We start from the raw sequence: 24,446 nt of genomic DNA, 5'->3' as shown, positions 1-24,446 counted from the left end.
TTTAACTTTTTAAAAACAACAACAAAATAAGACGTCTAATTCTACAGATGGACATGGTCTCCTTCTTGTACATCTCGCTCTTTCCAAATATTTTCTCGTCAGAACTGTTTTGAAAGCTCTTTGCACTAGACACGGATCCTTAGAAGACCACGAGCCGTGGATGCTTGCAGGCAGGTCCCAATCTCCCTCTCATCTTAAACGTGGGGCGGGAAATAAGAGGCCCGCCAAAGGCCGCAGGAAGCCTCCTGGTCGGCAGACCCGCCGGCTACCGTGCGCCGCGAGGCAGAAAGGCGCCCCCAGCTCTCCGCGGCGTCCTCTCTGCCCTCCCCGCGCGGGGCTGGCGTCGCAGGCCCCAATCCGGGTACCGCCCGCGAGTCGGCCGGCCCCTTCCGCCGCCGCCGCCGGGCGCCAGGTCTGACCATGCAGCTCCCCCGGGCGCTGCGGATCTGGGGGCTCGGCGCCTCCGCCGGCCAGCTCGCCGGGGCCCGAGCCTCGGTCGCCCCCCGCGGCCGCCGCCCCTCTCCCCGCCCCCGCGCTCCGCCCGCGCGCCCGCGGCCCCGCCCCGGTGTCCGCCTCCGCTTAGCGCCGGGCTTTGGGCGGCAGCACCTGGCCGCCGCCGCCGCCAGCCCAGACGCGCAGTCTGCTAGCGCCGCCGCCATGGAGTGCCCCGGAGCCGGTGAGCCCGGGCTGCCGAGCGGGCCGGGTGGGGCGGCCGAAGCCGGGGCCCTGGGCCTCCCCGCTCAGCGCTCGGCCTCGGGGAGGGCCGGGCCTCGCCGCCCCGCCGGCGACTCCCCAGCGCGGGGCGCACGACCTCACGCCCGGCGCGCTCGAGGTGTCCTCTCCGTCCGTGCCGGCGGGACTCGGGGCCGCGCCGAGGAACCCCGCGCATTGCGACGTGCTCGGGGCTGCCCGGAGCCCAGCGTTCTGGCGCGCGCGCTTTTGGTGTGGCGGGAGGCGAGGGGTGCAAACCTGCCCCAAGTTTCACTTTTGTTTCCCCCTTTCTGATTTTGTGACCTTCACTTCTAGTTTCAAGGCTCCCCCACCGTGGTGTTTGTGTGGTCAACGAAACCCAGAAAAATCTCGGTTTTCATGGTCTGCCCCAGACCTTAAAGGTCTGAACCACCGCGCTGTTTCATTTAGAATTTTATTCTAGGTGTGGAAATGACCTCTTTTAAACTGGCGCCAAATCTGTAGGAGGGCCCAGAATTCATTTCCAGCTTAGGTCAGCATTACTGTGAACGGAACTATATGGGTAGAGCTAGTGAGGGGTTAGGCTTGGGGTGAAAGGGACCAAAAAACCAATTAGGGAAAAGACGCTCATCTGCGAGACTTTTTGTAATATAAATGCATACAAAGAGAGCCTAAAAAATGTTGATATGTACGACATGATAGCCGCTAACGAATAGAAATATGTGTACAGTCATTATGGGAACGAATGATTAAGACTTGTGGGTGGGTGGGGAGGGCGTAGGGAGTGGGTGTGGGATTATCCGGGAGGAAGGAGACCCACATCCTGGCTCTGTGCTTCGTGTGTGGCCTTGAGTTCAGGATACTGGTAGCATTATCTAGGTCTTTTTCCCTCCTCATACTTGGTTGGCAAACTTTAAGATGTTTTTGGAGTTTACTGCCTTCCTATGTCGCTTTTCACCCAGTATTAACTTATTTTGTCCATTTCTTTCTAGTAGTGGATTGTATTTTTTGTTCTCTTCTTACGAAGAGGAAACCAAAGCTGACTTGTTGATTATCACAGAGCTCAACACTTAACCTAGATGTGAGATGCTACTGTTTTTAGTGGCTAAGCCCGCACTAGCATGGGTGGTAGTGACCCTTTCCATTGGTTCTTGGAGAATACACCTGTCAGATATACCTACTAGAGCGAACAGAAGAGTCTTGCTTAAGTCACAATTGTTATCCAAATAGGAAATTTGCAAAAGGCAAACTAACTGTCCTTTTTTTTTGGTCTGTTGGCCTGTCTTTAATAAAGTCATTTACTAAAGTGCACATATATTTGAATATGACTGTATACTTAATGTACATTTTTATAATGTTTTAAATGCATGCATTAATTATTTTTATGAAAGTAATATTCTATTTCAAATATTTGAATAGCAGAATGAGGAAAAATACAAATATATCGAGTTCAGCTACATCAGCATTCAGAAATAATTGATATCATTTAGGCATTGTCTGTATAATTGTAATGACAGAAGATACGCAGTATTTGCTTTTTGAAAAGTGAGCATTTGTTATAAACTATTTTTGGTTGCCACAGTCTTCATAGCCATTATTTGTAGTTGTCATCAGAGTGAGTATGCTTTATTTATTTCTCTGTTATTGGGCCTTTAAGTTGTTGCACCTTAAATAAAGCTGTGGTGAGTCTAGGTCAGCATATGTGATAGATACAGATATATTAGTAAGAGGAACATTTTCATAGCTCCTGACCTATTTCCAGTGTTTTTTTGGAAAGGATTCCCTGAGTTTATGCTTCATAAACTACGTATGTTGAGAGGCAGTGGGACGTGTTGCCAGAAAAAGAAGTTTCGACAGTAGAGTGACAGGATGCAAATTTCAAACCCAAACTTAGTTATAACCTTGGGCAAGTTACTTTGGCTAGTCTGTAAAAACAGTAAGTTAATAGTACCTCCCTGATAGCATGGTTGTATGGATTAAATGAATCATTATCTATAAAGTGCTTCCAGCTCTGCCCATTGTTACTACATGCTCAGGTGTTAGCTGTTATTTTATTGGGAGTTGTGCAAAAGATGGAATTTTATTTTGACTATAGTTAGGCCACATTTTAAGTACTCAATATAACCATTTTATGGTTTGAATGCTTTATTTAAGAGTCAGTTATTTTAAGGCAGTTTTTCAAAAGCAAAATACTTCCAGCTTCTGTAGAAAGAAAGTGTAGTTACGATGGATGTCTTTAAGTTGTGTCTGTCACCTTTGCCCAAACATTGGAGCTTAGAGACCTGGAGGAAGGCTTCCAGATTTGAACTCCGTTGAGAAACATTGCTCTGGAGAATGACCAGCAATTTTTTGAAGAGTTATTTTGAAGTGACATTCTCTTTTTTTCCCGAGTTAATAATTCATATCTATAAAAATTATTTCTATTATTCTGTAGTTTCATGAAACAAAATTTGTATTTCAAGTTCTAGACTGTTGATTTTGACATAACATTGTATTCAAAAGTTTACATATGCTTTATTTCACAAGAGGGAGAATGATACTGAGCAAGTGCTAGTACAATTCACTTTTAACTTTTTATGTCAAATGGAATAGTAGTACCGTATCTTCATCATCCTGTGAACATGAGATTCTGTGATGTGCTGAAGCTGCCATTTAAAACACCAAGAATTAGTTTTTCTTGGGATTAAGATAGCTGTACTGCAGTGTAACTTGAGTGATTATTAATCACTCTCAAATGTGTGCTTATTCAGTGCAAATGTATTGATCACCACCTGGGAGCTACACGCTACTAGGCATTGAGGAACCAAATGAAGATAAGACGTGGCACTTAAGGAGCTTAGAATGGGGGCCATACTTATCAGTGGGGGAATGATTATGAAAGGCCCCCTTTCCCCTTGAGAAGTGTCCCAGATTGGGTGGTAAGTTATATGATCATTTTAACTTAGTGTCTGATGGAGAAGACTGACAAATGGACACCTGCAACATGTGTTTGTGCTGTGACTGGAGGAAGCACTAGGTCCTGGGAAGGAGATGGGATTACCTCACTTTGCTCTGAGCTGGGGATCAGGAAAGTTTTCCCTAGCAAGAAACATTCGATCTGAGTTTTTACTTTTAAGTTGATTATTCTCAACTGTTAACATAATCTCTTGGTCTGGTGAAGAATCAAGATATGGAAGACATGAAAAGGGATCTTTGGGAGCATTGATTTTCAGATTTCCTTTGTGCATTAGAATCCCCCTGAGAGGCTTCAAGAAAATACCAGTAGCTGCCCTGATCTCCAGAGATTCCAATTTGATTGACTTGGAGTGGGACCCAGACACTGGTAGTTTTAAAAAGCCCCAGATGATACTAAAGTGCAGCCAGGATATAGAATTTTTCAGCTAGAACAACAGTGTCATCTAGGAGAGGAGATAGGGAGTGGGGCCTGGAGAGTTCATATGAATTGCCTGGGATCACGGTTGGTGAGGTGTGGTGCAGTACACAACACTAACATATCTGCCTCTTAATTTCTGGCACCAAACCCTTTCTGTTAAACTGCCATCTTGCCTTGCATCATTATCCTGATGCCACTGTTGTCACCAGTGATCATTGCCCCTTCATTGATTCTGCTTTTGGCATAACCAGAGTGACCCACCTAGCACTTGTTCTCTAACTATGGGTTAATGGAGCTCAAGATAAACTAAAAGTATTTTAATAACTTTTTTTCATTTAAAAAATGACAAAATTTAATTCATCATGCCATTCAGGTCTCCCTTTTGCCTTCACAGAAGTTAGCCTCGTAGGCCATTCCATGTATTGCCAAGAGTGCAGTATGTTCCCGAGGGGCACAGGGACTTTAGAGCTCCAATTGAAATGTCGGTGGTAATGGGCCAGTTTCGTATCACTGAGTTCTTTTTTTCCCTCCAGTTTTATTGAGATGCAATTGACAAATAAAAGTGCATATATTTAAAGTATACAGTGTGATGATTTTATATAAGTATATGTTGTGAGATGATTATCAAGTTAGTTAACATCCATCACCTCATAGTTACTTTTTTTTGTGAGAATGCTTAAGGTCTACTTTCTCAGCATGTTTCAGGTGTATAGTACAGTATTAATTACAGTAACCATGCTGTGCATTAAATCTTAAGCACTTAATAAGTAATAAGTTCTTAGATTAAGAATATAATAGAGAAAAACAGAAGTTGGGTTTATTTTATTTTCTGATTTTCATTAAGCTTTGTGTATTTAACTGGCTAAATATTCTTTGTTGCTACCTTTTCAAATGTAAGCTTCATAAAGGTGTACGCTTCGAAAGGTCATAAAGGTCAGTGTTGATTCTTTATGAATAGCTACAAGTGCCTGAAGTTACAAGATACATATTGATGTATTAAAGTTTTTGTTTAGGTATAAACTGCATTTATATTTTTCAGTGCAAACATAAAAATAGAAACATTTACTTGTTCTCACATATTTCAAATAGTTGTAATTCTGTGATTAGTCTTATAGTAAACTAATATTTGTTGAACACTTATGTGCCAGGCACTCCTACTTGATAAATAAATAGTATCATTATTAAGAATGTACTGTTACTCTTTTGGTTTGTTATAATATGGAACATGACTAATTGATATATAAATCTTTTTGTTGTTTTTTTTCTTGCTTTTATCTAGAAAATGTATTTGCGTGTGTGTGTGTGTGTGTGTGTGTGTGTGTGTGTGTAATAGTTGAGATCACTCAAAAGGCAATAAAAATTTAGGTTTTTTGATATGCATGTTAACTCTTACCTTTCATGATAGTTACTATGTTGTAAGCCATATTCTTAATGGAGTGTGATTTTTAGGTATTATGTTTGAAAATAGAGGGTTACAACAGAAGGAATTTTATGACTTCATTAATATCTTTAATGGTAAATTAGTCTTAGTAAATACATAGAGTAAAAATTATACAATTATCCCAAGATTTTGTTCAGTCCTAGTTTAGACAACAATTATGTTCTTTCAATAAAAGCATGGAAAATAATGGTACTGGGACGACCACCTACTGATACATTTAGTAATTAATTTTATCAGTTTAAAAGACACCCTTGTTCCCTTAACCGCCACCCAAGGTATGTGACTGTTCCACCCATAACTAGAAAACAAAGGCCAGATTTGAAATATCACTTTAATATTAGCAAACGTCCTTAGGAAGGCTGTCAGGGAAACTGTAAAATCTTTTGCTTTTTAATCGTTGACTTTCTAGGAAAGCATATTTAGAACCATGCATAATTAGAGTCATGAATTTCCAATATTAATAATGGAGAGAAGAAATTTAAAAATCTTTATTGAAAAAAATAAAGGTCAGAACTTGTACAAATGAAAACATATATGTGATATTGTTAAAAATGTAAAGGAGATTGACAAAACTTTGTGGATTTGTTTTTTAAAAGTATGTGGAAAAAAGTAATAGTTTTAGAGTTAACAAAATATAGTTATAAAAATTCTTAGGGATTGTTGATTAACTCAGTGTTCATCTAATCCCAAGTTGAATACTGTGATTCAGAAAATTATTAAAGCTGTTTAACATAAAAATACATTATAGAAATGTAGAATATGGTATAAATAATGTTTATATAGCTTTATAATATATTTGAATAGAAGTATCATTTCTCTACAGATGTTAATTTATATTGAATTCAGTTGACTTGTTTTAGTTTAGGATATAATTTTAAAAAATAAATAATATATTTTTCTTTTTGATAAAGGAGGAATAAATTCCAGTGAGTATGAAAATGTATCAAGAGAAAAGGAAACGTCAGAAGAATTTGAAGCTAACGCTATGGCTTCTCTGATAGACATGCCATTTGCCACTATAGACATTAAAGACGATTGTGGAAGTAAGTACTGAAAGTGAGACTGATGTGCCTATTATCCAGGTTACTTGTGAACAGAAAACAGGGAAAAACACCAATGTATTCTGCAAATGTTTACTGACTGTATGCTCTGTGCCACTTACTTTGCAGTTTTAGGAAGAACCTTGATATGATTTGAAAAAAGTTTTATCTTGACTGGGTTCTATAACTGGAGGAGCCATAAGAGATTAGTTCAGTCTCCCCCAGTGTGGGGTGCTTTCTTACAAGGAACATCTAGTCCAGGTGGCAGAAGGGGCTGGACTGGCTGGGCTTCCAGGTCCCTCGCCTGCCTCCGTGGATCTAGACTCCATCTTTTTGGGATCCTCATTTACTCTCAGTGTTTAGCTTGCATTTTGAACAATAAAGCCTGGCAGTCGTTTGAAAAAAAAAAAATTAGTTCTATCTCTTCATTTCTAAGAAAAAGATGAGACTCAAGAAGTTAATTAGGTAAATTTACGTGATTGCATTCGATTCCTGGTTTTGGCTCAGGTCATGATCTCAGGGTTGTGGGATCAAGCCCCCCCTTTGGGTCAGCTCTCAGGGTGGAGTCGGCTTGAGAATCTGTCCTGCTCCATCTGCACCCCCCTTTGCACGCAAGTGCTCTCTCTCAAAAAAATCTATATATATTTTTTTTTAAAGGAAAGAATTCCTTACAGAATCTGTGATTTCTGATTCATTAGTCCTCTGAACAGCTATGATCTTGGAAGACAAAGGCTGTATATGATGCTGTGGGCTCCCATGGGGAGAGGATGTATCAGAGAGGCATCTAGCCTGGATATGGGGTGGTGGGTGTCCTAGAAGCCTTCCTGGAGGTTTGATAAGAATAAATGCCTGAACTCTCCAAGGTTCTTTCCTCTATACTATCTGTCCTTATACTTAACTAATCCTCTGTATTTTCTATGGAATGATGAAAAAAGTACAGATTCTTTTATTTTGAACGCATAAAATGAATATATCTATCAAACACAATCACTTCTTTCTGATTTCATTACTTTCTCTAATTTGAGTGTAAAATAAAGAAGACTTTTACTACATGCCTATGATGAGCCTTTCCCATCCAACCTTCCCCCCCTGAGCCCCATTCCTATCTGAATCATTCCCATTGGAATGCTCTTAAGTTAAGCCGAAACAAGCGGTAGACTTGTTCACCGTGCCAGCCCTATGTACTTGGAACTTGACATACCTGATGCAGAGCTTATCTATTTGAACAGACCGCTTCTAATTGGGACTGACCACAAGCTACCCCAAGAATCCCCGGGAACAAATACTATTTCTGAAGCTGCTGTATTATAACTCCTCTGGTGAGGACAAACAGTGGCTACTACAACCAGGAAGAAGGAAGTGGGTGTGTTTGTGGCTCTGTACTCCTTTCCTCCTCTGAATGGTCTAGCTGCTGCTTCAGAGGATGGACATCGGGAAGATTGGCCAACGCTGTATACAAATAGGATCTCTTCTCTGTAGTATAGGTTATATTTATTATTAAAGAGGTATTATCTGGAGTAAGTCTGGCTCCGGTCAGTCTGCACAAATCCATTTCTCGCTGTATGGTATACTACTTTTCCATAGTTCAGTCTTTTTTTTTTTTTTAAGACTTTTTTATTTATTTGAGAGACAGAATGAGTGAGAGCGGGAGTGTGAGAGGGGCCGGTGTCAGAGGGGGAAGCAGACTCCCTGCTGAGCAAGGATCCCAATGCAGGACCTGATCCTAGGATTCCAGGATCATGGCCTGAGCCAAAGACAGTCGCTTAACCGATTGAGCCACCCAGGCGCCCCAGTAGTTCAGTCTTTGTGAATAAGAGGTCTTTGTGTTTTAGTCTAGACTCCAAACCACGATGTACAATATTATTTTTGTGGGAAGATAGATTTCAAATTCCAAGCTCCAACTTATAGTCAGTATGGTATGAAAGAAACAGAAAACTTATGTTCTGAGTGTTGGTTATTTCATTTTCTACTCATGTAACCTTGGACACTTAAACTGTATGAGCTGGGCTTTTCAACTGTGAACCTGTGGGTAAGTTCCTCCTGTTTCTCCTGTTTACCTCAGATGAGAGGAGGTAATGTGTGTAAGAGGTCAATTAAACTGTAAAATAATGCACAAATGCTATTTATAAAAGCTTTGAAATATATCTCTTAGTTATTTGGGGACAACTTGTTCTGACTCATTTTTACAATAACATTTATTAAGACACGAGAAACAAATACTAAAATTTTTTGCCAACTAGAAGCTACTAACTAGTTTTTATGAAATGAGATTTTTTTTTAAAAGATTTTATTTATTTATTTGACGGAGAGAGAGATCACAAGTAGGCGGAGAGGCAGGCAGAGAGAGGGGGAAGCAGGTTCCCTGCTGTACAGAGAACCTGACACGGGGCTCCATCCCAGGACCCTGAGATCAAACCTGAGCTGAAGGCAGAGGCTTAACCCACAGAGCCACCAGGCACTCCAAAAACTGGGAGTTTTGTTGTCAACCTTTAAACTTAAGAGAGATATAGTGTTTGTATCCAAAACACAAGAGAACTGGTTTGTGGCCTGAATAGACTTAATGTGGCTTTCTCTTACATTTAGTAACAAGGAATATTAATCAATTTACTGGACTGTGGTAGACAACAACCTTAAAATTCTCAAGTTGCTGGTTGTTGCCTTTGGTTCTTTCAGTTTCCTTTGGTGGGTGGAAATTGTGAGTTAACTGCCAAGAAATACTTGCTGATAGAAACGCTGGCAGAGTGATGAGGAAAGTCGTGCTAACAAGAACGTCGTGGGAAGGAGAAGCCTTGCCAGTAAGAAAACTCCTCCCCAAATGCTTGGTTCCTAGTGTCTTAGTTGCCAACTGTGTTACCTTCAGTGTGGGTGCTGCATCATGATTAGGTGTGGTTTGGCTGGTTGAAATGGGTCTTTGCATTTTTTGTTAGTTTTGTTTTTGAGGAGAGACTATTTTATAGAATTATTTGTTAGAATATAAAATGTATTTGGGGTGCCTGGCTGGCTCATGCAGTTAAACATCTGACTCTTTTTTTTTTTTTTTTTTAAGATTTTATTTTATTTTTTATTTATTTGTCAGAGACAGAGGGAGAGAGAACGAGCAAGCACAGGCAGACAGAGAGGCAGGCAGAGGCAGAGGGAGAAGCAGGCTCCCTGCCGAGCAAGGAACCCGATGTGGGACTCGATCCCAGGACCCTGGGATCATGACCTGAGCCGAAGGCAGCTGCTTAACCAACTGAGCCACCCAGGCGTCCCAAACATCTGACTCTTAATCTCAGGTCTTGATATCAAGGTTGGGAGTTCAAGCCCTTCATTGGACTCCCTGCTGGGCATGGAGCCTACTTAAAAAAAAAAAAAGAATATAAAATGTATTAGAATATTATGTTGAATTAAATATGTAGAATTATATATGCTGGAATATAAATAGACACACTGGAAATAAAATATCCTAATTTGTGCATGAAAAAATCTCTTTGAAATATTGAAGAAGCCATACAACCTGAGCCACATTTTCTGGCTCAATAGGTTGAACATGTTCTGGGGGAAAGTGTAATGTTTATGAGTTGTTGACCTTGGCCTGGATGGGTCTGTTCTCTTCACAAGGTGGAAGGGACATTGGTCAGTTGGTTAGAAACCTAGCCAGTCATCCAGAGAAATGCTTAGATTTGCTGTTAGTCTTGCCTCTGAACATTGAATGAGAGTCTACAATGAAGAGTCATTCTCCTGCTGGTGGGAATACCTTAGTGTGCTTTCCATGGAGAATAAATCTGTGGAGAACTTTAGTTTAATTGACTCAGTTCTCTCCAGAGAATCATAGTCTTGATAATAGTGATCATGCCACATTTAAATCAAGATAGAAAATAAAATATTTGAGTGATTTTTTTTAAGTCATATATGTGGAATTCAAGTCTTATATCATAGTTATAATTCTTATTTTACCTCATATAGAATTCTACCCTTGTAATTATTGGAGATTTTAAAAATGTGGAAGATTATTATTTTTTTACTTATTAGCTAATACCATTAAGTTGTATTTTAAAAAATACTTTAACTCTTAAATATTTTAAAATAGCAACTGAAATCTACCTTTCCCTGAAAGATTTTTTTAGAGAAAAATATATCAAATAAAGATTGAATCTCAATATCTGGTATAGTAAGTGATTATCCAGAGTCAGTTTCAACTTTTTTTTTTATTTATTTGAGGGAGAGAGTGCACGTGTATATGTAGGGGGAGGGGCAGCAGGAAAGGGAAAGATTATCTCAAGCAGATTCCTGCTAAATGTGGTCCTTGATGCAGAGCTCAGACTCACAACCCTGAGATAATGACTTGAGGTTTAAAATCAAGAGTTGAATGCTTAACCAACGGAACTACCCCAGTGCCCCTGCTTTTTAAAATTAAAATAAAAAAAATTTTTTTTTAATGTAATCTCTATACCGAACGTGGGGCTTGAGTCCATGACCCCCAAGATCAAGAGTTGCTTGCTCTACCTACTGAGCCAGCCAGGCACCCCTCCTGAATCGATTTTAATAAAGGATAAATTGGGGGTGCCTGGCTGGCTCAGTTAGAAGAGCATGTGACTCTGATCTCAGGGTCATGGGTCTGATCCCTTTTTTGGGTGTAAAGATTACTAATAAAATAAAATAAACTTAAAGAAAGGTAAATTAGGGCACCTGGGTGGCTCAGTGGGTTAAGCCTCTGCCTTCGGCTCTGGTCATGATCTCAGGGTCCTGGGATCAAGCCCCGCCTCAGGGTCCCTGCTCGGCAGGAGCCCTGCTTCTCCCTATCCCACTCCTCCTGCTTGCGTTCCCTCTCTCACTGTGTCTCTCTCTGCCAAATAAATAAATAAAATCTTTAACAAAAAAAAAGGTAAATTATATTCTATGTCATCTCTGATTGGGGAAGCATGGAGTATATAATCCAAATTTTTATGAAGGGGCTTAAGGCAAATATTTGTCTCAATACAAAGGTTTTATATCTTTTCCTTTAAACACATGTGTATACACACACAGGAAAACAAATAAAAAATTGGAAAAGCCCAATGAATACATTACTTCATTCAACATGCATGTACTGAGTATCTGCTGTGTAGCAGGTACTCTTGATGCTGGGTAAAGGAGGTAGAAGATCAAAATCAGTCAGTACATAGATATTTGTAGAGTTATCCAACCTCAGAAGTATTAAAGGATCCATGTTAAAATATGATTGTAACTTATCAGATTGTCAGTATCTTTTTAAAACAATACTCAGTGATTTTAATGTCATGTCCACATTGTTTGTGACGATGTACTCTTTAAGTCCGTTTAGAATGGAGTTTGTTGGGGTTTCCAGCAATGTTCAGATGTGGGATAGACCCACTCAGGGATTCCCAATGTAAAAACATAGTCTTACATCCAGAAAAAAAATTATTCATAAATATATGTGTCACAGCGTCTTTTAAATAGTAAAAATAGGGGCACTTGGGTGGCTCACTGGGTTAAAGCCTCTGTCTTCGGCTCAGGTCATGATCTCAGGATCCTGGGATCGAGTCCCGCATCGGGCTCTCTGCTCAGTGGGAAGCCTGCTTCCTCCTCTCTCTCTGCCTGCCTCTCTACCTCCTTGTGTTATCTGTCAAATAAATAAAATCTTTAAAAGAATAGTAAAAATATTGGGAAAAATACCCCACATGTCCAAGATTAGCAAGTGAGTGAACCAGTTAGACTAGTGCCTTAAATCACGTTATGAAAAGAATTTTTCTGAAAACTATCCTACAAGAAATATTTCCTACCTAAAATACAAAGTGAAAAAGTGGGGGAAAAAAGTATGGGTGTTTGTTTAAAATTGCATAAATACTTTATGTGACCTGTCACCAGAATTCATAGTGGTTGTGTTAATATAGTGGGTTTATGAGTAATTTTTGTTCCTTTCTCTAGTTTTCAAATTTTATGAATATTTTTTGTTCTTCTTATGAAAAAAATAACAATTAGCCAAACTGTGGAAAGAGTCCAAATGTCCATCATCTTATGAATGGTTATGGAATGGAATGGGTAAAGAATATGTGATATGTATATATATGTATATACAGATATATGTATATAATGGAATATTACTCAACCATCAAAAAGAATGAAATCTTGCCATTTGTAATGATGTGGATGGAGCTACAGTGTATTATGCTAAGAGAAAGAAGTCAGAGAAAGATGAATACTGGGCTCCCTGCTTCTCCTTCTCCACTCCCCTGCTTGTGTTGCCTCTCTCACAGTGTGTCTCTCTGTCAAATGAACAGATAAAATCTCTAAAAAAGGAAGATGAATATGATTCCACTCATATGGGGAATTTAAGAAGCAAAACAGATGAACATATGGGAGAGGAAAAAAGAGAAGGAGGCAAACCATAAAAGAGACAAATTTTTAAAATATTTATTTGAGAGAGAGACAGAGAGAGAGAGAGCACACAAGCAGGAAGAGGGACAGAGGGACTAGCAGACTCAAAGCTGAGCAGGGAGCCCAAGTGAGGCTTAATCCCAGGACGCTGAGATCAGGACCTGAGCTAACACTGAATCAGACGCTTAAGTGACTGAGCCACCTAGGTGCCCCAGAGACTCTTAACTATAGAGAACAAACTGAGGATTGATGATGGGAGGTGAGTGGAGGATGGGCTAGATGGGTGATGGATATTAAGGAAGGTACTTGTTACGACGAGCACTGGGTGTTCTATGTAAGTAATGAATTCCTGAATTCTATTCTGGAAGCCAAATTGTACTGTGTGTTAACTAACGAGTTAAATAAGTAAAAATTTGAAAAGAAAAAAAATGGTGGGGGGCGCCTGGCTGGCTCAGTTGGTTAAGCAACTGCCTTCAGCTCAGGTCATGATTCTGGAGTCCCCAGATTGAGTTCCACATCGGGCTCCCTGCTCGGTGGGGAGTATGCTTCTCTCTCTGACCTCTTCCCTCCCATGCTCTCTTTCTGTCATTCTCATTCTCTCTCTCTCTCTCTCTCTCGCAAATAAATAAATAAAATATTAAAAAAAAGAGAAAAACCTGGAAAAGAAAAAAATACAGTTAGAGTTTATAAATGTGCTTAAAAACTTATTTTTAAACATGTAAGCTTCACTGATTCAGTAAATAGAGAGGTAGGTAAACTTATTCCTCTTGGATCTTGTCCACTAATGTTATTCCTAATAGTGTTGGACTGTGGTGGTTATAGCTGCGGCTGTGGGGTCAGACTGGTAGGGTTTTACACTTTTTCTTAAAAAGGTTTTTTTGGGGTTATCTGGCTGGATAAGTTGGAAGAGCATATGACCCTTGATCTCAGGGTTGTGAGTTCAAGCTCCAGGTTGGGTGTAGAGCTTACTTAAAGAAATAAACAGGGGTGCCTGGGTGGCTCAGTGGGTTAAGCCACTGCCTTTGGCTCGGGTCATGATCTCAGGGTCCTGGGATCGAGTCCCGCATCGGGCTCTCTGCTCAGCGGGGGGCCTGCTTCCCTTCCTCTCTCTCTGCCTGCCTCTCTGACTACTTGTGATTTCTCTCTGTCAAATAAATAAATAAAATCTAGAAAAAAAAAAAGAAATAAACAGACTTAAAAATTTTTTTTGAACTATAATTAACATACAACATTTTATTACTTTCATGTGTACAACATACAGATTGAACAATTCTGTACATTATTCTGTGCTCATCATGGTACATGTAGTCACCATCTGTTACCATACAACGTAATTATAATATTTTGACTCTGTTTCCTATGCTGTACTTTTCAACTCCATGATCTATTTATTTTATAACTGGAAGTTTGTACATCCTAATCATGTTTATCTGTTTCACCCATCCTCCCCTCCCCTCTGGCAGGCATCAGTTTGTTCTCTGTATTTAAGAGTCTGTTTTCCCTTTGTTTCTTTGTTCATTTGTTTTTTTACGTTTTTATACGTGTAAGTAAAATCATTATGCATGTAAGTAAAATAAGTAAAATCATGTAAGTAAAACTCTGTCTGACTTATTTCACTTAGCATAATATCCTCTAGGTCCATCCACGTGGTTGTACATGGCAAGATATCATTCTTTTATAGGGCTGAGTAATATTCCATCGTGTGTGTGTGTGTGTGTGTGTGTGTGTGTGTGTGTGTGTATAACATCTTTTTTATCCATTCAGCTATCCATGGACACTTGGGTTGTTTTCATATCTTTGCTATTGTAAATAATGCTGCTATAAACATAGGGGTGCATATATTTTTGTATTAGCATTTTCATTTTCTTTGGATAAACACCCTCTGGTATCTGCATGTGGATTGAATGGAATTTCTATTTTTAAATTTTTAACGAGCCTCCCTACTCTTTTACACAGTGGTTGCACCAATCTACATTCCTACCAACAGTGCACGAGGGATCCTTTTTCTCCACATCCTTGCCAACACTTCTTATTTTTTGCAATTTTGATTCTAACCCTTCTGACAGGTGTGAGGTGATATCTCATTGTTGTTTTGATGTGTAGTTTCCTGATAGTGATCATGAGCATCCTTTCAAGTCTGTTGACCTCCTCTTTGTCTTGGAAAAATGTCTCTTCAGGTCCTCTGCTCATGTTTTAATTTTGTTGTTGTTGCTGTTGGTCTTGAGTTGTTCATTGTATATTTTGGGTATTAACCCCTTACTGGATATATCATTTGTGGGTATCTTCTTCCATTTAGTGGGTTGATTTTTTTGTTTGTTGATGGTTTCCTTTGCTCTATGAAAGCTTTTTATTTTTGCTGTGATCCCAGTGATTTATTTTTGCTTTTGATTCCTTTGCCTGAGGAGGCATCTAGAAAAATGTTGCTAAAGCCAGTGTCAAAGAGGTTACTGCCCATGTTTTCTTTTAGTTTTATGTTTTCAGGTCTTACATTTAGGTCTTTAGTCCAGTTGAGTTTATTTTTGTGTATAGTGTGAGAAAGTGGTCCAATTTCATTCTTTTGCATGTAGGTGTCTAGTTTTCCCAGCACCGTCCTCCTTCACTTTCTTATTGTGTCCTTTGAGCAAGTGTCTAAGCTCAGTTTCATTGTCTATAAAATTAGCGTAAAATTATAGCTATTTCAGGAGTTGAGTGGATTCAACTTGTTAATACATGTACACTTCTATTAATCTTACCCCAATTTTTTACCTAAGTGTACTTGCTAAATTGAATACTTAAACAAGTTTTCATCTTGAGAGCAATATTTTATAATAACATTATTGAATGCTTTCAGCATATTGCTGACTGCTTTATATTTTCTTATTTAGTCCTCAGAGAAAATGAGGGAGGTAAAACTTTTAAAGAAAGTTTTAGTAATTTGCTATAAGGGAATATAATGATATGAAATGAATAGGTAATATTTTAAGTCACAAGTCCAGGAGTTTTAAGAATGATTACTTCAAAGATTTTGATTGTTTACAGAACAAGGGAAAAAGAGAAGATTATCAAAACAAAGAATCTAGTTTGTTCCCAACCTTTTGGCTAAGAGGAAATATGAAAACAATCAGCCCACAATAACAGATGGACTACCTAATTAATTTCTCCCATAATTCATTCTTGTGGGTTTTTTTGAAGTAATAAAACTTAAGGAAAAATTGGATAATTTGCATAAAATGACATGTGCTTTGGATAAGAAAACTGTGCCATGGATCAGAAAACTGTAGCCTTTATTGACAAGACCAGATTAATTAGAGCACATTGAAATGGTTACTGAAATCATTATGAAAATTAACAATGTAATAAACTAAATTTATGAGATGAGGTTATGAGCTCTAATCCAGTGAAAGATCCAGGGCACATGGCCAAAGCATTCTTTGTTTTATTTTTGTGATCGCTGATCTTTAATACTTTTATATGTAAAATAGATAATTGTATGAATACTTTGGTCATTATTATTTTCATATAAAGTAAATTAAAAGAACAATAGCAAATTATACCAACTAAGCCAGCCAGGCACCCCACAAAAGAAAATTTTAGCTAATCCAATTGAAAAGAAAGTTAAATAGTTGTGGATAAAATTAGAGAAAGCTAAGGGAATTTAGAAAATCCCTCTACATCTTTATTTTTACCAAGAGATTTGTTTGTTTTTAAGAGGTTGTATTTTGAATTGGGATTTTATACTATGTCATTCTCATGATGCCAGAGTTGTTTTTAAAAATTAATTAACAAATAAATTAATTTGAGAGTATAAACAGGGGAAGCAGGAGAGGGAGAGGCACACTCCCTGCGGAGCAGGGGCTCAATCCCAGGACCCTGGGATCATGACCTGAGCCAAATGCAGAGCTCAATGGACTGAGCCACCCAAGTGCACCAATATGAAAATTGTTAAGAGTATTTAATATAACTATTATCTTCCAAGATTGATTTTCCTTCTCTGGATGTCTGTAAAATGGACTTATGGAATGTTTGAAATGGCAAAAACAAGTTGTTACAGGAAGAACATTTTAATTTTAAATAGATAACATATAAAACAACTTAAAAATGCTAAAAGCCTTGTGGTCTCTTAAATACCATGTTTTAAAGTCTGTTTATATTGAGTAAAACACAGCAGAAATGATTGTGTCTTATTTCACACTAAGGATACATTTTACATTGCCACCCAGTACACACGTGTATGCAGAAACCTTGAACTTCATGGAACAGTACTTTTATCTGACATTAGCAATGTACTGTCTATACTACTTGTATTCTATCCTACTCCGTGGTATTCTCTTACGTTCTCCATTTTATTCCAGTTCATTCCCTTCTGCCCCACCCTATTCCATTCCATTCCATTCCATTCCATTCCATTCCATTCCATTCCATTCCATTCCATTTGTGGTTTTATTTTATTTATTTATTTGTTTATTTTTATGAAGATTTTACTTATTTATTTGACAGACAGAGATCACAAGTAGGCAGAGAGAGAGGAGGAAGCAAACTCCCTGTCAAGCAGAGAGCCCGATGTGGGGCTCGATCCCAGGACCCTGAGATCATGACCTGAGCCGAAAGCGACGCTTAACCCACTGAGCCACCCAGGCGCCCCTCATTCCTGATTTTAAAAAGTGCTTTTAGATGATATTCTAAGTTGATTTCATAACCCACTAGTGGGTTGATACTAGCAGTTTGAAAAAAGAAAAACTAGACTATAGGTCTTTTTCTACTATATTAATTTTGAAATGAACTACAGGTGATAAAATCAGGCGTATTACTAATTTGGACACTCTTCTTTTTCTTTCTCTTCCTCTTCTTCAGGTTATTTATTTATTTATTTATTTGAGTAATCTGTACAGCCAACATAGGACTTCAACGCATGACCCTACGATCAGGAGTCACATGCTCTTCTATCTGATACCATTTTAAAAATCTAATTTCACCATGAAATATCCTAATTGGTACAGGTGTTAAATTACTACCTTTATCACAGAAGACAGAAAACTAGCTAGGAGAGACTCTAGATAGAGATTATCTAACTGTCCTACCCCTGTCCCTGCCCCTAGTTTTTGTTTATGTTTTTTATTTTATTTATCTATTTATTTATTTATTTATTTATAAAAGATTTTAGCCATTTATTGGACAGACAGAGATCACAAGTAGGCAGAGAGTCAGGCAGAGAGAGGAGGAAGCAGGCTCCCCGCTGAGCAGAGACCCCCCCCCCCCCCCGCCCCGACTCGGGGCTCAATCCCAGGCCCCTGGGATCATGACCTGAGCCGAAGGCAGAGGCTTTAACCCACTGAACCACCCAGGTGCCCCATTTTTGTTTTTGTTTTTTAAAAAATATTTTATTATGGAAACTTTCAAGCTTATTCAAAAGTAGAATAGTAGACTGAACCTCATCTCTTTGTCACTCTTCCTCACTGGATTATTTCGAAGTATATTCCAGATATATTTTCTCTGTAAATACTTTAGTATGTGACTTTAAAAGATAAGGGATCTTTTTAAAAAGAGCATATCCAAAATATCCTTCCCATGACAGAAAATAAGAGTAAATGCTAATGTCATCAAATATGCTGTCAGTATTCACATTTCTCTGTGACATAATTTTTTAAAAACTTGAATTAGGAAATAAAACCTATGCATTATATTTGATTGACAAATCTCTTCAGTTTTTTTTTCCATCTGTAGATCTCCCTTTGTGTGTGTGTGTGTGTGTGTGTGTGTGTGTGTTTATTGAAGAAATCAGTCTGTATATATGTACCTATATTATAGTCATTTAATGTATTTCTCTGTCCTTTATAGTTAAGTAAATTGGTAGATTAAAGAATCTTGGCTAACTTTTGGAATTTGGCAAGAGAGCTGTAAAAATGCCTTGAATCTCCTATTGTGTGACATCAGGAAGCATATGGTGTTTGGTTGTCTTGCCTTTTTGTGATGTTAAGATTTATCAGTGGCTTCCTTCTTGTTACTTGATGTATCCATTACTAAAATTCCCCATCAGCTTTCTATTTAATGGATTATCCATTGATACCCTTTGGGCTGATCCATTGCTCTGTGAAGGGTTTCAAAATGGTGATGTTATAACTCTTGTCTTTTTGCATTTTTAGCTGAAAATTTCTATAAAAAAGAACTTTGCCTTTGTTAACTGTTTGATTGCCTGTATGCAGCTTTGCTATCAAGGAAAGGCAGGATAAATGCTTGATGTTTTTTTCTTTTATCACCAAATTAATAAAATAATAGTTCTTTAGACTAATCCAAAGATGACCTGTGAATTTTGGCTTTAACTTTTCCTTTGAGTATTATAATGAACTGAAGGATTTAAGCATAGTTGATGTCTCTCACACCATTGAAGTTATTATTCTATTTGATGCTGAAATTTTGCCATCTTTGGCCAGTGAGGGGACTTTCAGATTCACATGGTGCCGGAAGTCTTTGAAGATCCAGACTCTTCTGGTAGATTTTATGCCTCAGACCTAGAATAAACTGTTCTCTAAGGATTGGGAAACTTTCTAAGTTCTCAGGTAGAGAAATGAAGTGATTTGATGGAAGGATGCTTTGGGTCATTGCTCTTTTCGCTGTCTAGTGCTGCCTCTACAGGACTGAAACAGACAGTACCGGTTGCCTTGCCGCCAGCTGTTCCTCATCCTTTTCCTTTCGCAGATTACTTTTCCCTCATAGGGTTAGGTTGATAACTCACTATTCCAGCTTCCAGTGCTGGATGGGGTTAACCCTGTGTCCTGATTTGGACAATGGGATATAAAACGAAGGATACTGGGAACTTATTTAGAATTAGCCTGTGATTTTATCTTTAAGAAATGGCTGTTTTGCTTTAGAAATATTTTTCAGTGTTTTCTTTAATTTTTTAAAAACTGCTCAATAATGTTCTTCATTGTCCATAATAATGGAGAGTACAAGTGGCCTGGATGATGAAAAACAACGGATAGGTTATATTTCATCTTGGTTTCTTTTTGGAGTCTTCTAAATGATCCAGGTACACATTTATCTCCCTAATTCTGTTTTGCTTTGGGTAATATCTGATAATTATAATACCTAATGATAGTGCTAAGTTTGTACCAGGAAGTCATCTAAGAGTGTACATGTATTAACTCACTCAAAAATGACCCTGTGGGGTACCTATTATTATCATTATTCTCAAATTATAGAGGAGGAAACTGAAGTAAAGAGAGTTCATGTGACTAATCTATGATCTCACAGCTAGTAAGTGGGGGGGGGGCAGGAGTCCAACCCACAAACTCTGATCCAGACTATTAAAATTGGTTTCCATTTCTGGAGTACCGGTTTACTAAGAACAGATGGAAGTGGGCTAGAAATGTATTCAGACGTGGGTTTAAAATATATATGGTACTTTATTAGCATATTTTGTGGCTTCTGTTTAAAATTAGTAGATTTAGTTTGTTACTACAATCGAATGTAGGACTGTTTCTTAGATGTCTAAAATTACAAGCAGCTTGACAACATATTGATTTCATTTTCCATATTTAAAGAATTGCATGGAAAATAAAACCCAATAGCATCATATGAGGCAATTCAAATGATGCTCATGATACAGATGAGAATGCAGCAAACTTTTTTTTTTTTTAAAGATTTTATTTATTTATTTGACAGAGAGAGATCACAAGTAGACAGAGAGGCAGGCAGAGAGAGAGAGGGAGGGAAGCAGGCTCCCTGCTGAGCAGAGAGCCCGATGCGGGACTCGATCCCAGGACCCTGAGATCATGACCTGAGCCGAAGGCAGCGGCTTAACCCACTGAGCCACCCAGGTGCCCCACAGCAAACTTTTTCTTAGCAATAGAATTTACAAGGTTGTGACAAGCTTGCATATAAACAGGAAGTCGATAATTTTTATTTCAAATACATGTTCTGTTTGTGAGGATATACCATTTTAACCATATTAATCATCAGATCTATTGTTTGGAAATATAGCAGTGAAGTGGATGTGCAAATATACCAGATAATTTTGCCCTAACTCATAGTGATATAGTCAGACTCTTTACCCAGGTTACCTTGCTCTTAATTTACTCCTGCCTTGTAGATGTCACAAGTGTATGTTCCTCCTAGAGTATGTTCCTCCTGTCTATTTCTATAGACCTTTAGTTTTTAAATTTTAAACATACTCTCCTAATTTTCTTAGAAGTTAGTACTAAAACATTTGTGACATTTATTTAAAAAACATTTACTCTTTATTTTTTATTTTTTAAAAATCTTTTAAAGTTTATTTTTATTTATTTATCTTAAAGAATTTATTTATTTATTTGACAGAGATCACAAGTAGGCAGAGAGGCAGGCAGAGACAGAGAGAGGGGGAAGCAGGCTCCCTGCTGAGCAGAGAGCCCGATGCGAGACTTGATCCCAGGACCCTGACCTGAGCTGAAGGCAGAGGCTTTAACCCACTGAGCCACCCGGGTGCCCCAAAAGTTTATTTAGTTTTAAATAATTGCTACACCTAATGTGGGGCTTGAATTCATGACCCCAAGATCACGAATCACGTGCTCCTCTGACTGAGCCAGCCAGGTGCCCCGCTGTTAATATTTTAAAGAACAGTAAGGGACCTGACTGGTCGAGTTGCTGAGGCAGGTGACGCTTGATCTCAGGGTTTTAAGTTTAGCTCCATATTGGGTATAGAGATTACTTAAAAATTTTTTTTTAAAAATTAAAGAATAATAGAGTAAGGAAAATTACTTCTGCCCTGTGGTTTTGCAGACCTTCAACAGAGAAGCAGTTTGATCCAGTAGAAAATAAACTAGAAGGGGAAAGTTAAAGGGTCTAAATGCCAGATTTGACTCTCTGACATTGAGCAGTTTTTAGAGGTTTTTTTGCTCTTCTTTTTTCTCATGTATAATGAGTTCAGTTAGATCAGGACTGTGTAGACACACAAGCAGTGTGCTATTGGCTGAACTCAGACTTCCCATAGTCCTTTCCAAGGCATTGTGTGTCATGATCACCCAAGTCTCTTAGAATTGATCCCAAAGATAGAACCAGCCTCATGTGATTGAATGTACATAAGGTGGTTTCTTCCTCCTACCTCTTTCTAAAATCATACCTCAGAATATGCAATTATACTTGAATTTTTGCAGAGTCTCTATTAGGCACTCCATTTTGTGTCAAGAAGACACAGCCTTGAAAATTCAAAATCAGTGGTAGTTTTGCATACATAGGGGGAGTTCCCAATAGAGTCTGTGAAAAAGGAGACAGTGGCATTTCATACTGATTTGGTAATTATTTCTGGGGGCTTAGCTTCATAATTAGAATTGTTGGGCATTGTAAATGGGTCTTTTGAAGCTACTTTAGCGAGTAGCCTGCTTCTCGACTATCTGTGGTTAAGGACTAGTTTTTTTTTTTTTCAAGTTTTCTATTTGTTGCCAGCTGATACTTTTGTAAACTACAGTAAAAAAAAAAAAAAAAAAAAAAAACAACAACAACAAAAAAAAACTATTAGAAAAATGGAAAAAGAATACAAAATAGAAACCAACATTTTATAGACAAAATTACTTTGCCTACTTGCTGTGGAAGTTTCTAAAGCTGTTTTAATTTTTGCAAGTTTGTGGCATCACATTGACCACAAACCAAACTTCGAGTGCATTGCTCTAAGTGGTTATGTTGTGGAGGTGACAAATACATATATACAAGATGGATGCAAAAATTATCTTTCCTAGTATCATGAAAATTGTGGCATGGGGAAGAAGATAGTTGTTAGTTGTGCTTTAGATTGTGGGCTAAATCTGGCTAACTACCTGCTTTGTAAAGAAAGTTTTATTAGGGAGAGTAGAGTGGCTCATTCGGTTGGGCATCTGCCTTCGGCTCAGGTCATGATCCCAGGGTCCTGGGATCGAGTCCCACACGGGGCTCCCTGCTCAGTAGGGAGCCTGCTTCTCCCTCTCTCTAGTTTTCACTCTCTCTCAAATAAATAAGTCAAATTAAAACAAGCAAACAAAAAGAAAGCTTTGTTGGAACACAGCTATACCTATCCTCTGTGTTTGTCTATAGCCGACTTGGTTAGTTTTGACTAAGACAATATGATCTGCAAAGCATAAAATATTTACTCTGAGGTCCTTTACAGAAGAGTTTGCTAGCTACTTCTTTAGATTTAAAAATGACTATAATGAATGATTGCTATTTATGTAGTGCTTGTTTCCTTTTTTTTTTTGACTAAAATATCTTTGTTTAAATACATTAGACATATTGTTGTTTGACTTTTTCCCTCTAGTCACTGATGTACCTCACATAAATTTGGAGAGAAGTAAAGAAAATGAACGGATCAGTAAGGATCAAATAAAGAAGAGGAAAAAAAAGCAAAAAGATTATCAGCCCAACTATTTCCTATCCATTCCGATCACCAACAAAGAGGTGCTTTTCTTTAAATTGAAGTATAGTTGACTTGAAATGTTACATTGATTTTAGTTGTATAACATAGTGATTTGACGATCTATATTGTGCTATGCTCGTGGTCACACTGACGGTGTAGCTTCCATCTGTCACCATGCAACACTATTAAAATACCATTGACTATATTCCCTATGCCTTTCATCCCTGTGACTTACTCATTCCATAACTACCTCTGTCTCCCCTTCCCCCCTTCTGCTCATCCACTTACCCCTTATCCCTCAGGCAGCCCAGTCAGTTCTTTGTATGTATGGATTTGTTTCTGCATTTTTGTTTGTTTATTCATTTGGTTTTGTTTTTTAGAGGTGCTATTTAAAAACAAACAAACAAACAACTTTTACTATAAAGTTTTATTTTAAATTAAATTTAAGATACACTAAATGCTTGTAAACCCATTTGCTCTTAGCCCTTCAGTCTCTTTGACAGTATTTTAGCTGGGCAATAAGAAATAATCTTACTTATGCAATATAATATATTTAAACAGTAATTTTGAGAAATAGTATTTAAACAACCATAGTTAATAATTTTGCAAAAGACTTTTCAAAAGTGTTGCCAGATGGCATGTCAAGGTTGGTTCTCTCTAAGCATTTGCCTACCACAGTGGAGGAACCTTTCAGAAGCAGAGGGTAGTGACCAGGTAGAAAAAGAGGATTCTGGAATCTCTGCTGGGAAAGTAAAGTGGGATCTCTTGCTGCTTAGTCTCGTGTAAGGTGATGGTAATTGCAACACAGTTTCTTTAAAAATTACTCATTGCTATGCCAATTTAATGTGGCATGGTAAACTATTGTAGAAATCTATTAAACTTCTGAAAAATCAATGTGGTATGAATAATAGAAAGCAGGACCAATTGGCCCAAACTAAGAAACCCTTGTAAATGGCTGAGAGCTGCTCTATCTGTTAGAACTGGTAGAGAGGTGAGGCAGGGAAGAACAGCTCCCTCGAAGAGGGACTGTTTTCACATATTGGTGCAGTCTGAGAGGCAGAGCGGAATTTCTGATTGTGGACTGTGATCTCTTTTACTAGTATCAAACAACAAAAATTCCAAGTAAATTTGAAGACCCCGTTGGCTTTATTGAGCAAGTCACGAATCGGGCAGCATCTCATATGGCAGAGAGAAAAGTGCTCCAACAGG

At 38.4% G+C, this 24,446-nt stretch overlaps 1 protein-coding gene across 4 annotated transcripts in view; it reads left to right on the top strand.

Moving 5' to 3' along the window:
- Positions 1-372: 372 nt before the first annotated feature.
- The window catches only part of AKAP7 (A-kinase anchoring protein 7), a 155,017-nt gene continuing 130,943 nt past the window's right edge, over positions 373-24,446 (top strand). For all 4 annotated transcript variants that reach the window (XR_009354636.1, XM_059177537.1, XM_059177538.1 and 1 more), the window contains exons 1-3: positions 373-676; positions 6,416-6,547; positions 23,139-23,278. Coding sequence is in view for 3 of the 4 variants with exons in the window: in XM_059177537.1 (XP_059033520.1) it covers positions 421-676; positions 6,416-6,547; positions 23,139-23,278 (528 nt within the window). In the remaining variant the exon portion in view is untranslated. The remainder of the gene's footprint in view (positions 677-6,415; positions 6,548-23,138; positions 23,279-24,446) is intronic.

Source organism: Mustela lutreola, chromosome 6, assembly GCF_030435805.1.
Source record: "Mustela lutreola isolate mMusLut2 chromosome 6, mMusLut2.pri, whole genome shotgun sequence".
Classification (NCBI taxonomy): domain Eukaryota; kingdom Metazoa; phylum Chordata; class Mammalia; order Carnivora; family Mustelidae; genus Mustela; species Mustela lutreola.
This window is presented reverse-complemented; position numbering and strand designations above follow the sequence as displayed.